Below are 14,147 nucleotides of genomic sequence, written 5' to 3'. Positions count from 1 at the left end.
TACTTGTTTTGTATTATGTGTAACCCTTTTCACATGTAAAGCGCCATGGAATAAATGGAGCTATAATAATAAATAATAACTATTACTGTCATACTGGCTGCACGTATGAACTATATCGTTCACACTGTCCCCACTTCATGTTTTTCCCTTTCCACTATTTCCCCCCACACTTTCAATTTCTCTAAACTGCCTCCCTCTCACAACCCTAATCTTCAGTGCCCGCATCACACTGTCCTCTCTCTACTCTGTGTCCTCACACTGTCACTTTTCTGAACTTCGTTTTCTCCCTATACTAGGCCCTCACATTGTCTCCTTCCATGCATCAACCGCTCTACACTGGGGCCACTGGCTATACTGTGCCCTTGCACTCGTTAGTCCACGCTGGCCAAATCCCACTGCTAAGAGACGGCAAAATCCCAATCCCTGAGAGATACCTTAACTGCTGCCTGAGGCAGGATGCTCAAGGCAGAAAAGAACCCGATAGTCAGCTGTGATCCTGCCGTCTCCACCGCTCTCATTACACAAGTATAAAACATATAATACTGGAGGAGAAAACAAGACTGACCACAAGGACGTCACAGCCGTCTACACATCATAGGGAGATCTCCATCTACCTGATGGTCCTGTGGAGGAGGAGGAGCGGGACATCTCTCTGGGGTTGTCCTCTTACTGGAGAGAGCTGAGGAGACACAGACAGGACTGACATCATTATTACATACAGAGAATTAGAGGCCGTGTGTATTTAGTCCTGTCTATTACCTGGTGATGTGCGGGGCCGGTGCTCCTCCATCATCACCTCCTGGTACCGATCCTTGTGTCCTTCTAGATACTCCCACTCCTCCATGGAGAAATAGACGGTGACGTCCTGACACCTTATAGGAACCTGACACACACAATGATACAGTCATCACCCAGAATCCTCCAGTGCTGTCCTGTATAATGTCCCAGCATTCCCAGCAGCGTCACCTCTCCAGTCAGCAGCTCAATCATCTTGTTGGCGAGTTCAAGGATCCTCTGGTCATTGATGTCCTCATGTATCCGGGGGTGAGGTGGAGGCCCCGGGATTGGACTCAGGGATCCTTCCCGTCCTTGAGACACAAAGGCCTGACAGTGATCACTAGAGGTCTTCACTACTGTATAATCCTGAGTGTGGAGACATTAATAATATCACTACAGACATCTCCAGAGTCCATCACCTCTCCGGTCATATCCCCCGTTATTCCCATAGATAATGATGTCATGTGATGACATCAGAACCTCTCACCTCTCCGGTCATATCCCCCGTTATTCCCATAGATAATGAGGTCATGTGATGACATCAGAACCTCTCACCTCTCCGGTCATATCCTGTTATTCCCATAGATAATGAGGTCATGTGATGACATCAGAGCCTCTCACCTCTCTGGTCATATCCCGTTATTCCCATAGATAGTGAGGTCATGTGATGACATCAGAGCCTCTCACCTCTCTGGTCATATCCCGTTATTCCCATAGATAGTGAGGTCATGTGGTGACATCAGAGCCTCTCACCTCTCCGGTCATATCCCTCGTTATTCCCATAGATAATGAGGTCATGTGATGACATCAGAACCTCTCACCTCTCCGGTAAGATGGAAGATTATCTCTAGAGTGAGGTTTAATATCTTTTCTACCATCTTTTCTCTGTCCTTATTCATGATTAATGGGTCAATCAGGAAATATCTGTTTAGAAAAAAAGTTGGTGAGATGAAGCTAATAAAAAAAAAAAAAAATGAAAAACACAAAATGTAGATAATATGGGGAGACATTTAAGTGAATATACAAAGTGGAGCTGTGGTATTCTCTCTGTGGGAGCTGGGGAGATGAATAACTTGTCAGGGTAGCTCCTCCATGTGTGAGATAAAAGCTGTGTCAAATGAGGTCACGTGTTCACATGACAGCCGCAGCCAATCAGTGGCCGCATTGCTCACATGAGTAGAGATGAGCTAATTTGTTCGGATTCGGTTCCGAATACGATCGGCATCGAATATTGTTTTTGCAATATTCGGCAAACACAGCCGAACGTCATTAGAGTCAATGGGAGTAGAAATTACCGAATATGTTCAGAACCGATCATCAGACATACATTCGGCACGAATAGTGATCGAAGACGGAGCGAATATGTCAAAATCTGATTCGGGGACAAAAACTGAACACATTCGCTCATCTCTATACATGAGTAACATAACAATCACTAATATTGCTCTGGAAATTATGTAAATTAAGACTGGAAATTACCACAGGTAATCAGGGTGGAAATGCTGGGGGACTTACAAGAGTTTTTTGATAACTACATACATATTATTTATCTCATGTATTTTTTTTTTTTCTAGGAACACAAAACAATTGTATAGTCATAAAGGCAGAAATGTGCTGTTTTTGGTAGAATTATTAATCTGCTAATCTCTGATGCTTCATAAAATATGTCATCCATAGATGCACACCGCAGATGTGATGACAGAACTCCAAGAGACCGGGACTTTTTGCCATTTTGAAAAACAAAGATTCCTTCTTATTTACTTGATTATTAATACATGTCTTTAATTTATAAACATGAGCAAAATTTGAACTGCTTAGGTAAAAATAAAGTACACTGCAGGAAAGGATGTGGATTTTTGTCTGCGCTGCCCAAATAATAAAATTCCGTCCCTTCCTCAACCCTCAATCTACTAAAATGCTTAGAATCAGAGTTGGAAGGGACCTCTTGGGCCATCGCTAAATCATCCCAGTCAGATGTCTGTCCAGCCTCTGTTTGAAGACTTCCATTGAAGGAGAACTCACCACTTCTCGTGGCAGCCTGTTCCACTCATTGATCACTCTGTCAAAAAAAATTTTCTAATATCTAATCTGTGTCTCCTCCCATTCAGTTTCATCCCATTGCTTCTAGTCTTTCCTTGTGCAAATGAGAATAAAGTTGATCCTTCTACAATGTGACAGCCCTTTAGATATTTGTAGACAGCTATTAAGTCTCCTCTCAGTCTTCTCTTTTGCAAACTAAACATTCCCAAATCCTGCAACCTTTCCTCATAAGACAGGGTTTTCAGACCGGTCACCATTCTGGTCGCTCTTTTCTGAACTTGCTCCAGTTTGTTGATGTCTTTTCTAAAATGTGGTGCCCAAAACTGGACACAGTATTCCAGATGAGGTCTGACCAAAGAGGAGTAGAGGGAAATAATGACTTCACGTGATCTAGACTGTATGCTTCTGTTAATACATCCTAGAATTGCATTTGCCTTTTTTGCTGCTGCATCACACTGTTGACTCATATTCAGTCTGTGATCTATTAGTATAACCAAGTCTTTTTCACATGTGCTGTCACTTAGCCCTATTCCTCCCATTCTGTATATGCTTTTTCATTTTTATTGCCCAGATGTAGTACTTTGCATTTCTCCGTTAAAAAGCATTCTGTTAGTTGCTGCCCACTGCTCCAGTTTATTTATATCTTTTTGAATCCTCTCTCTCTCTTTTCTAGTATTAGCTATCCCTCCTAGCTTTGTGTCATCACAAATTTAACCCCTTCCTGACATGAGACGTACTATTCCGTCCATGGGACCCGGGCCCCTATGCCCATAGACGGGATAGTACGTCTAGCGCGATCAGCGGCACCCACGTGGTGAGCGCCGCTGATCGCGGCCGGGTGTCAGTTGATTATCACAGCTGACACCCGGCACAAGGTGTCAGGGGCGGTCACGGACCGCCCCGACACGTTAACCCCTTGCACACCGCGATCAAACATGATCGCGGTGTACCAAGGGTTAAAGGGAAGCATCGGCAGGGAGGGGGCTCCCTCCGTGCTTCCCTGAGCCCCCCACAGCAGCGCAATATGCAGCGCTGCTGCGGGGGGCTCCTTTCCTCCAGGCCCCCGAATCCAAGATGGCGACGGGGGCCTTAGGAAGCTGGCTTCCTCAGTGCCTGCAAAGCGCAGGCATGAGGAAGCCTTCTGCAGTGCCTGTGTCAGATCGCTGATCTGTCACAGTGATCTGTGATGTGACAGATCAGCGATCTGTCACAGGACAGTGATGTCCCACCTGGGACTATTTAATAAAGTAAAAAAAAAAATAAAAAAAGTGTTAAAATAATTAAAAAAAAAAATCGCCAAATAAATTAGAAAAAAAAAAAAAAAATATTCCCCCAATAAATCCATTTTTTGGAAATAATAAAAAAAAAAAACAACAATAAAAGTACACATATTAGGTATCGCCGCGTCCGTAATGACCCGCCCTATAAAACTGTCCCATTAGTTAACCCCTTTAGCGAACCCCTTAAAAAATAAAAATAAAAAACGAAGCAAAAAATAATGATTTATTATCATACCGCCAAACAAAAAGTGTAATAACGCGCGATCAAAAAGACACATATAAATATCCATGGTACCGCTGAAAACGTCATCTTGTCCCGCAAAAAACGAGCCGCCACACAGCATCATCAGCGAAAAAATAAAAAAGTTATAGCTCGCAGAATAAAGCGATGCAAAAATAATTTTTTATATAAAATAGTTTTCATTGCATAAAACCGACAAAAACATAAAAAAATGACATAAATGAGGTATCGCTGTAACCGTACTGACCCGAAGAATAAAACCGCTTTATCAATTTTACCGCACGCGGAACGGTGTAAACGCACCCCCCCAAAAGAAATTCATGAAACGCTGGTTTTTGTTCAGTGTCCCAAAAATAGGAATAAAAAGCGATCAAAAAATGTCACGTGCCCGAAAATGGTACCAATAAAAACGACAACTCGTCCCGCAAAAAATAAGACCTCACATGACTCGGTGGGTCAAAATACGGAAAAATTATAGCTCTCAATATGTGGTGATGCAAAAACTATTTTTACAATAAAAAGCGTCTTTTAGCGTGCGACAGCTGCCAAATATAAAAACCGCCATAAATAGTAAATCAAACCCCCCGTTATCACCCCCTTAGTTAGGGAAAAATAATAAAATTTAAAAAAAAGTATTTATCTCCATTTTCCGGTTAGGGATAGGGTTAGGGCTAGTGTTAGGGCTAGGGGTGTGTTGGGGTTCGGGTTGGAGTTATAATTGGGGGGTTTCCACTGTTTGGGCACATCAGGGGCTCTCCAAATGCAACATGGCGTCTGATCTCAATTCCAGCCAATTCTGAGTTGAAAAAGTCAAATGTTGCTCCTTCCCTTCCAAGCTCTGCCATGCGCCCAAACAGTGTTTTACCCCACATGTAGGGTATCAACCTACTCAGGACAAATTGCAAAACAATTTTTGGGGTCCAATTTCTCCTGTTACCCTTAGGAAAATAAAAAATTCGGGGCAAAAATATCATTTTTGTGGAAAAAAATGATTTTTTTATTTTCACGTCCGAGTGTTATAAACTTCTGTGAAGCACTTGGGGGTTCAAAGTGCTCACCACACATCTAGATAAGTTCCGTGGGGGGTCTAGTGTCCAAAATGGGGTCACTTGTGGGGAGTTTCAATAGTTTAGGTACATTAGGGGCTCTCCAAACGCACATGACACCCGCAGACCATTCCATCAAAGTCTGCATTCCAAAACGTCACTACTTCCCTTCCGAGCCCCGACGTGTGCCCATACAGTAGTTTTCTCCCACATATGGGGTATCAGCATACTCAGGACAAATTGGACAACAACTTTTGGGGTCCAATTTCTCCTGGTACCCTTGGGAAAATAAAAAAATGGTGACTAAAAGATCATGTTTGTGGAAAAAATACGAATTTTTTATTTTCACACCCGGGCATTATAAACTTCTGTGAAGCACTGGGGGGGTCAAAGTGCTCACCACACATCTAGATAAGTTCCTTAGGGGGTCTAGTTTCCAAAATGGTGTCATTTGTGGGGGGTTTCCACTGTTTTGGTACATCAGGAGTTTTCCAAACGCGACATGGTGTCCGATCTCAATTCCAGCCAAAAACGTCAAATGGCGCTGCTTCCCTTCCGAGCTCTGCCATGCGCCCAAATAGTGGTTTACCCCCACATGTGGGGTATCAGCGTACTCAGGACAAATTGCACAATAACTTTTACAGTCCTGTTACCCTTGGAAAAATAAGAATTGAGGGTGAAAAGATCATTTTTGTGGAAAAAATATGATTTTTTAATTGTATGGCTTTATGTTATAAACTTCTGTGAAGCCCATGGGGGTTCAATGTTCTCACCACACATCTAGATAAGTTCCTTAGGGGGTCTAGTTTCCAAAATGGTGTCATTTGTGGGGGGTTTCCACTGTTTTGGTACATCAGGGGTTTTCCAAACGCGACATGGTGTCCGATCTCAATTCCAGCCAAAAACGTCAAATGGCGCTGCTTCCCTTCCGAGCTCTGCCATGTGCCCAAATAGTGGTTTACCCCCACATGTGGGGTATCAGCGTACTCAGGACAAATTGCACAATAACTTTTAGGGTCCTGTTACCCTTGGGAAAATAAAAATTGGGGTGAAAAGATCATTTTTGTGGAAAAAATATGATTTTTTAATTGTACCGCTGTACGTTATAAACTTCTGTAAAGCCCTTGTGGGTTCAAAGTTCTCACCACATATCTAGATAAGTTCCTTGGGGGGTCTAGTTTCCAAAATGGGGTCACTTGTAGGGGGTTTCCACTGTTTAGGTACATCAGGGACTCTCCAAACGTGACATGGCGTCCAATCTGAATTCCAGCCAATTTTGCATTGGCTCCTTCCATTCTGAGCTCTGCCATGCACCGAAACAGTGGTTCCCCCCCACATATCAGGTATCTGCGTACTCAGGACAAATTGCACAATAACTTTTGCAGTCCAATTTCTCCTGTTACCCTTGGTAAAATAAAAAAAATTGAACCTGAAGTATTTTTTTATGAAAAAAAGTTAGATGTTCATTTTTTTTTAAATATTCAAAAAAATTCCTGTGACGCACCTAAAGGGTTAATAAACTTCTTGAATGTGGTATTGAGCACTTTAAGGGGTGCAGTTTTTAGAATGGTGTCACTTTTGGGTATTTTCTATCATATAGATCCCTCAAAGTGGCTTCAAATGTGATGTGGTCCTAAAAATAAAATGGTGTTGTAAAAATGAGAAATCGCTGGTCAACTTTTAACCCTTATAACTTCCTAACAAAAAAAAATTTTGGTTCCAAAATTGTGCTGATGTAAAGTAAACATGTGGGAAACGTTAGTTATCAAGTTTTTTGTGTGCCGTATCTCTGTGATTTAAGGGCATAAAAATTCAAAGTTGGAAAATTGCAAAATTTTCAAAATTTTCGCCAAATTTCCGTTTTTCTCACAAATAAACGCGTTATTTGAATGAAATTTTACCACTAACATGAAGTACAATATGTCACGAGAAAACAATGTCAGAATCACCGGGATCCATGGAAGCGTTCCAGAGTTATGACCTCATAAAGGTACAGTGGTCAGAATTGTAAAAATTGGCCCGGTCATGAACGTGCAAACCACCCTTGGGGGTGAAGGGGTTAATCAGCTTACCCTCAAGTTCCTTCATCTAAATCGTTGATAAAGATGTTGAACAATACAGGGCCCAGGACAGAGCCCTGTGGTACCCCACTTGAGACATTCTTCCAACTGGATGTGCAGCCATTTACGACCACTCTTTGGGTCCGATCACTAAGCCAGTTATGAATCCACCTAACAGTTGCCTTGTCCATTCCATACTTAGTCATTTTTTCTATAAGGATTGTGTGAGAGACTTTGTCAAATGCTTTGAAGTCAAGATATACTATATCTACAGCATTTCCCTGATCCACCCCAATCAGTGATTCCGTCATAGAAGGAAATTAAGTTAGTCTGACATGACTTATTAGTTACAAACCCATGCTGACTCTGTTTAATCACTTCAATCTTATCCAGGTACTGACATAAATGTTGTTTAATAATTTGTTCAAAGATCTTTCCTGGTATAGAAGTCAGACTCACCGGCCTATAGTTGCCTGGGTCCACCTTCTTCCCCTTTTTGAAGATAGGAACAACATTTGCTCTTCTCCAGTCTTCTGGGACTTCTCCTGTTCTCCAAGAATTTTCAAAGATTATGGAGAGGGGTTCAAAAATTTCTTCTGCTATCTCCTTCAGTACTCTGGGGTGTAATTCATCTGGACCAGGAGACTTGAATTCATTTAGGTTAGTTAAGTGTTTCCTCACTATCTTTCCGTTTATAGATATCCTGGATTCTTCTATTCCCTTAATAGGACAGTGAAGAACAGTTGATGTTACATTTCCTTTCTGAGAGAAAACAGATGCAAAATAGGAATTTAAAAGTTCGGCCTTCTCAACATCCAGTCTTACCATTTCATCATTTTCATCCTGTAAAAATCCTATATCATCTTTGACTTTTCTTTTACTTTTGACATATCCCCAAAATTCTTTATTATTGCTTTTGACGTCTCTTGCAAGCCTCAATTCATTGTCAGCTTTAGCTAATCTGATTTGTGCCCTGCAGGTTCTGCAGACAGCATTATATTCTTCTTTAGATATGCCTCCCTCTTCCCATTTTATAAACATTTCTTTCTTCCTTTTTAGCATGTGCTTAAGTTCTGTGTTCATCCATCCTGGTTTTCTTAAATGCTTCCTATTCTTCCCTCTTTTCGTAATTGATAACAGTTGTGCTTTGAGAATTTCATTTTTCAAGATTTCCCATCCTTCCTGGACATTTTTGTCTTTAAGGATATCCAGCCATTGGATCCCTCCAATTCTCTTTCTCAATCTATTAAAATCTGCCTTTCTGAAATCTAACCTTGACGTCTGAGTCTTCACAGGTCTTCCTCCTCTAGCCATCCAAAATTCTAAAATAGCATGGTCGCTACCTCCTAGGGTCCCAGCCACTTTTACTACCTCAACCATTTCCTCCCTGTTTATAAGGATTAGATCCAAGGTAGCAGTTCCCCTTGTTTTCTCCCCTGCCTTTTGGAAGATAAAGTTGTCAGTGAGAGGATAAGAATTTCCTTGACCTGTTAGTTTTGCCTTGTTAGTTTAGGCTTGTGCATGCCCTCATCATCTCCCGACTCGACTATTGCAACATCCTTTTCTGTGGCCGCCCTGCTAACACCCTCTCACCTCTCCAGTCCCTCCTTAACTCTGCTGCCGGACTAATTTATCTCTCTCTTCGCTACTCCTCCCTCACGTAATCTCTGGCCCTCCCAAGACCTCTTCTCCTCCACACTATTCACTCCTCACCCAATCACCTTCAAGACTTCTCCCAAATATTCCCCATCCTCTGGAATTCTGTGCCCCAACACTTCCGACTATCAAACTCATTCGGATCCTTCAGACGGAACCTGAAAACCCACAGCCTGCAATGACCCCGCTGCCTCCTCATCACTACTGGAGCTTCCGCCTCACCATCACTGGAGCTGCCGCAACCCCCCCCCCCCCCCGTCTCCTTCCCCATCATCCTGTAGAAGAGGTCTCAAACTGCATTCCTCAAGAGCAGCAAACAGGTCATGTTTTCAGCATTTCCTTGTATTGCACAGGTGATAATCACCTGCACAGATAATGATTCCAGCACCTTGTGCAATGCTATGGAAATCTCAAAAATACGCATAGCTTGCGACCCTCGAGGAATGCAGTTTGAGACCCCTGCTGTAGAATGTAAGCCCGAAAGGGCAGGGTCCCCTCCCCTCTATATCCATCTGTGATTGTTAGTTTGTTTACTGTGATATCTGTAATTTGTATGTAACCCCTTCTCATGTACAGCACCATGGAATCAATGGTGCTATATAAATAAATAATAGTAGTAGTAGAAGTTCAATAGTGGTTTATTCAACGCGTTTCAGGGTGAATACCACCCCTTCCTCAAGAAATACCATATTTACGTGGTATTTCCTGAGGAAGGGGTGGTATTCATCCTGAAATGAGTTGAATAAACCACTAGTGAACTTCTACTATATCTTGTAACTTTATTATTTGGGCAGCGCGGACAAAAATCCACATCCTTTCCTGCAGTGTACTGTATCGTCTGGTCGGTGACCGACCTGTGGCTCTGCGGCAGCCCATCTTCAATACATGTGCTTTGACCACCTAATGCCAGGTGAGCAGTTATATATTAAAAAAAATTGCTATTTTATTGTGGGATAAGATCCTATTTGCGCTTTGTGTCTCCCCCACCTATGTACTAGGTAAAAATAAAGGCAGTCACCGAAACTTCCCTCAGTCATACTTACCTGAAACTTAAAGGGGTTATCCATTAGTACGACAATACCTTCTCATTCCACACGCTTGGCCCCGATAAAATAAAAAAAAACTTTTACTCATGTTGTATGACACATGGTGCCCGGCGCCCAATCAGCGCTAGCGTCACTGTCCCCGCATTCGGACAAACTGAATCAGATCAGCTCCTCACTGACTTCCTCTTTATGTTCAACTGGACAGAAGGCAGGGACAACGACGCCAGTGCTGACTGGGCGCCATGTATCATCACAACTGCACAAAAGCCTCCCCCCCCCCCCAGAACACGAGTGCAGACACCGCTAGAAAGATGACGGCACAGGAGATGAGTATAAGTGGGACGCCAAGTCACCTCTCACGGACAAGCCTCGAGATGGGATAGTCAAGGAGTCCGGGGTCAGAAGCCAGGAGGGTATGTCATAAAGAGACAAAGGCGTAGTCAGGTAACGTTCCGAGGTCAGAATACCAGGAGATAGCAAGTCAGGGTAGAAGAGGTTAAATATATGGATGCTCAAAATGAAGTCCAAGGTTAGGCAACGAAAGATCCTTTTCTATCCACTCTTTTTTGTTTATTTTTCGGCTTACAGTGCATCATTAGGTATTTTTCACATTTTTTTACTCTTATTTCCATAATTATATTCATAATCTTTATTCGGTGTTCTCTGGAGATACCTCTGAATCAAACATCTACTTTGTTCCCCCACTCAATACTCTCATCAGTGTTATCAGTCTCTCCCCCATGTGCAGTGCGGGGTCTGTCTCGCTCTCTCTCCCCCCCATGTGTAGTGCGGGGTCTGTCCCTCTCTCTCCTCCCTGTGTAGTGCGGGGTCTGTCCCTCTCTCTCCTCCATGTGTAGTGCGGGGTCTGTCGCTCTCTCTCTCCTCCATGTGTAGTGCGGGGTCTGTCGCGCTCTCTCTCTCCTCCATGTGTAGTGCGGGGTCTGTCGCGCTCTCTCTCTCCTCCATGTGTAGTGCGGGGTCTGTCGCGCTCTCTCTCTCCTCCATGTGTAGTGCGGGGTCTGTCGCGCTCTCTCTCTCCTCCATGTGTAGTGCGGGGTCTGTCGCTCTCTCTCTCCTCCATGTGTAGTGCGGGGTCTGTCGCTCTCTCTCTCCTCCATGTGTAGTGCGGGGTCTGTCGCTCTCTCTCTCCTCCATGTGTAGTGCGGGGTCTGTCGCTCTCTCTCTCCTCCATGTGTAGTGCGGGGTCTGTCGCTCTCTCTCTCCTCCATGTGTAGTGCGGGGTCTGTCGCTCTCTCTCTCCTCCATGTGTAGTGCGGGGTCTGTCGCTCTCTCTCTCCTCCATGTGTAGTGCGGGGTCTGTCGCTCTCTCTCTCCTCCATGTGTAGTGCGGGGTCTGTCGCTCTCTCTCTCCTCCATGTGTAGTGCGGGGTCTGTCCCTCTCTCTCTCCTCCATGTGTAGTGCGGGGTCTGTCGCTCTCTCTCTCCTCCATGTGTAGTGCGGGGTCTGTCCCTCTCTCTCCTCCATGTGTAGTGCGGGGTCTGTCCCTCTCTCTCCTCCATGTGTAGTGCGGGGTCTGTCCCTCTCTCTCCTCCATGTGTAGTGCGGGGTCTGTCCCTCTCTCTCCTCCATGTGTAGTGCGGGGTCTGTCGCTCTCTCTCCTCCATGTGTAGTGCGGGGTCTGTCGCTCTCTCTCCTCCATGTGTAGTGCGGGGTCTGTCGCTCTCTCTCCTCCATGTGTAGTGCGGGGTCTGTCGCTCTCTCTCCTCCATGTGTAGTGCGGGGTCTGTCGCTCTCTCTCCTCCATGTGTAGTGCGGGGTCTGTCGCTCTCTCTCCTCCATGTGTAGTGCGGGGTCTGTCGCTCTCTCTCCTCCATGTGTAGTGCGGGGTCTGTCGCTCTCTCTCCTCCATGTGTAGTGCGGGGTCTGTCGCTCTCTCTCCTCCATGTGTAGTGCGGGGTCTGTCGCTCTCTCTCCTCCATGTGTAGTGCGGGGTCTGTCGCTCTCTCTCCTCCATGTGTAGTGCGGGGTCTGTCGCTCTCTCTCCTCCATGTGTAGTGCGGGGTCTGTCGCTCTCTCTCCTCCATGTGTAGTGCGGGGTCTGTCGCTCTCTCTCCTCCATGTGTAGTGCGGGGTCTGTCGCTCTCTCTCCTCCATGTGTAGTGCGGGGTCTGTCGCTCTCTCTCCTCCATGTGTAGTGCGGGGTCTGTCGCTCTCTCTCCTCCATGTGTAGTGCGGGGTCTGTCGCTCTCTCTCCTCCATGTGTAGTGCGGGGTCTGTCGCTCTCTCTCCCCCATGTGTAGTGCGGGGTCTGTCGCTCTCTCTCCTCCATGTGTAGTGCGGGGTCTGTCACTCTCTCTCCTCCATGTGTAGTGCGGGGTCTGTCGCTCTCTCTCCTCCATGTGTAGTGCGGGGTCTGTCGCTCTCTCTCCTCCATGTGTAGTGCGGGGTCTGTCGCTCTCTCTCCTCCATGTGTAGTGCGGGGTCTGTCGCTCTCTCTCCTCCATGTGTAGTGCGGGGTCTGTCGCTCTCTCTCCTCCATGTGTAGTGCGGGGTCTGTCGCTCTCTCTCCTCCATGTGTAGTGCGGGGTCTGTCACTCTCTCTCCTCCATGTGTAGTGCGGGGTCTGTCACTCTCTCTCCTCCATGTGTAGTGCGGGGTCTGTCACTCTCTCTCCTCCATGTGTAGTGCGGGGTCTGTCACTCTCTCTCCTCCATGTGTAGTGCGGGGTCTGTCGCTCTCTCTCCTCCATGTGTAGTGCGGGGTCTGTCGCTCTCTCTCCTCCATGTGTAGTGCGGGGTCTGTCGCTCTCTCTCCTCCATGTGTAGTGCGGGGTCTGTCGCTCTCTCTCCTCCATGTGTAGTGCGGGGTCTGTCGCTCTCTCTCCTCCATGTGTAGTGCGGGGTCTGTCGCTCTCTCTCCTCCATGTGTAGTGCGGGGTCTGTCCCTCTCTCTCCTCCATGTGTAGTGCGGGGTCTGTCACTCTCTCTCCTCCATGTGTAGTGCGGGGTCTGTCACTCTCTCTCCTCCATGTGTAGTGCGGGGTCTGTCGCTCTCTCTCCTCCATGTGTAGTGCGGGGTCTGTCGCTCTCTCTCCTCCATGTGTAGTGGGGTGAGGAGACACAGCACACACATACCTCCACGTATCGGCTCCTTCCAGGTGTGACGTCATTTCCGGTAGTGATGTGTCGTTCGTCATGGAACCGAGGCCAAGAGCCGGCTCTTTCATGTGACCGACGGGAGTCGGCTCACCACTGGGAGCTGAGCCAATTTTTTTTTCCGCTGCTGTTCGCTCCCTTCTTCCTGCCTGGCTGGGGGCTGGGAGGAGCTGAGAGCAGTGAGTACAAATGGGGAGTGACTGGCAAGGCTCTGATTTGCGACTGGGCTCCTCCCACATGACACATAGCTGTTCTGTGATTGGCTGCTCAGTGCAGTGCGTGCGCACACATGATCTGTGATAGATCCCAATGTGCAGTCACACAGACTGTCACTGACATAACAGTGGATGTCCGGCAGCTGCAGGATGAGCACTGACAGCCATCTTATCCCTCATTATGTTCTGTAGTTCCTGCTGCTCTACGGTGGGAAAGTAATAATATAAAGCTGAGGCCGAGAAACTCTGGACAGATCCGAGTATATGTTATACGCTGTAAGCGTCACTCTGTCTAAAGCCTTTATAGACTGCGCAAGTGCAATGCGCCTGCGCAGTCTGGCTCCAGACACAGTGACGCACCCCCCACGAGATCACGGTAGACGCAGCCCCCCCGCCGGTACACCTTAACGATTTGGTGTGGCCGCGGGGTCTTGCGTCTTGCTGTGATGACAGGAGAGGGCGGGTTGTTGCTCCGGAAGCAGCGCATGCGCAGTCTGCGCTTTCCGGCGCCACTTTGGGGAAGACACACTGCAGTGTGTCTTCAAGACAATGGCGCCAGAAAGAGAGGAATGCGCAGGCGCCGATTCCAGAGCAACAACTCGCCCTCTCCTGTCATCACAGCAGGCACAAAAGATTACTAGGGCATTCACCGTGAAGTCAGGACACAGC

The 14,147-nt window shown here is 46.2% G+C and overlaps 1 protein-coding gene across 2 annotated transcripts in view; it reads right to left on the bottom strand.

Moving 5' to 3' along the window:
• Positions 1-13,852, bottom strand: part of LOC141060421 (uncharacterized) — a 34,641-nt gene extending 20,789 nt beyond the window's left edge. The window contains exons 1-5 of one of the 2 annotated variants that reach the window (XM_073556668.1): positions 13,243-13,852; positions 1,599-1,701; positions 967-1,143; positions 760-883; positions 615-679 (exon numbers count right to left, since the gene is read on the bottom strand). In XM_073556668.1, the coding sequence (XP_073412769.1) occupies positions 615-679; positions 760-883; positions 967-1,143; positions 1,599-1,701; positions 13,243-13,502 (729 nt within the window). In that variant the 5' untranslated portion in view covers positions 13,503-13,852. The remainder of the gene's footprint in view (positions 1-614; positions 680-759; positions 884-966; positions 1,144-1,598; positions 1,702-13,242) is intronic. The other variant, XM_073556669.1, reaches the window with a different exon arrangement.
• Between the last annotated feature and the right edge of the window lie 295 nt (positions 13,853-14,147).

The sequence above is a fragment of the Dendrobates tinctorius genome, unplaced genomic scaffold (assembly GCF_039654945.1).
Source record: "Dendrobates tinctorius isolate UK_male_01 unplaced genomic scaffold, ASM3965494v1 ptg000237l, whole genome shotgun sequence".
In the NCBI taxonomy this organism is placed as follows: Eukaryota; Metazoa; Chordata; class Amphibia; order Anura; family Dendrobatidae; genus Dendrobates; species Dendrobates tinctorius.
The sequence above is the reverse complement of the archived record's forward strand: the minus strand, read 5'-3'. Positions and strand labels throughout refer to the sequence as shown.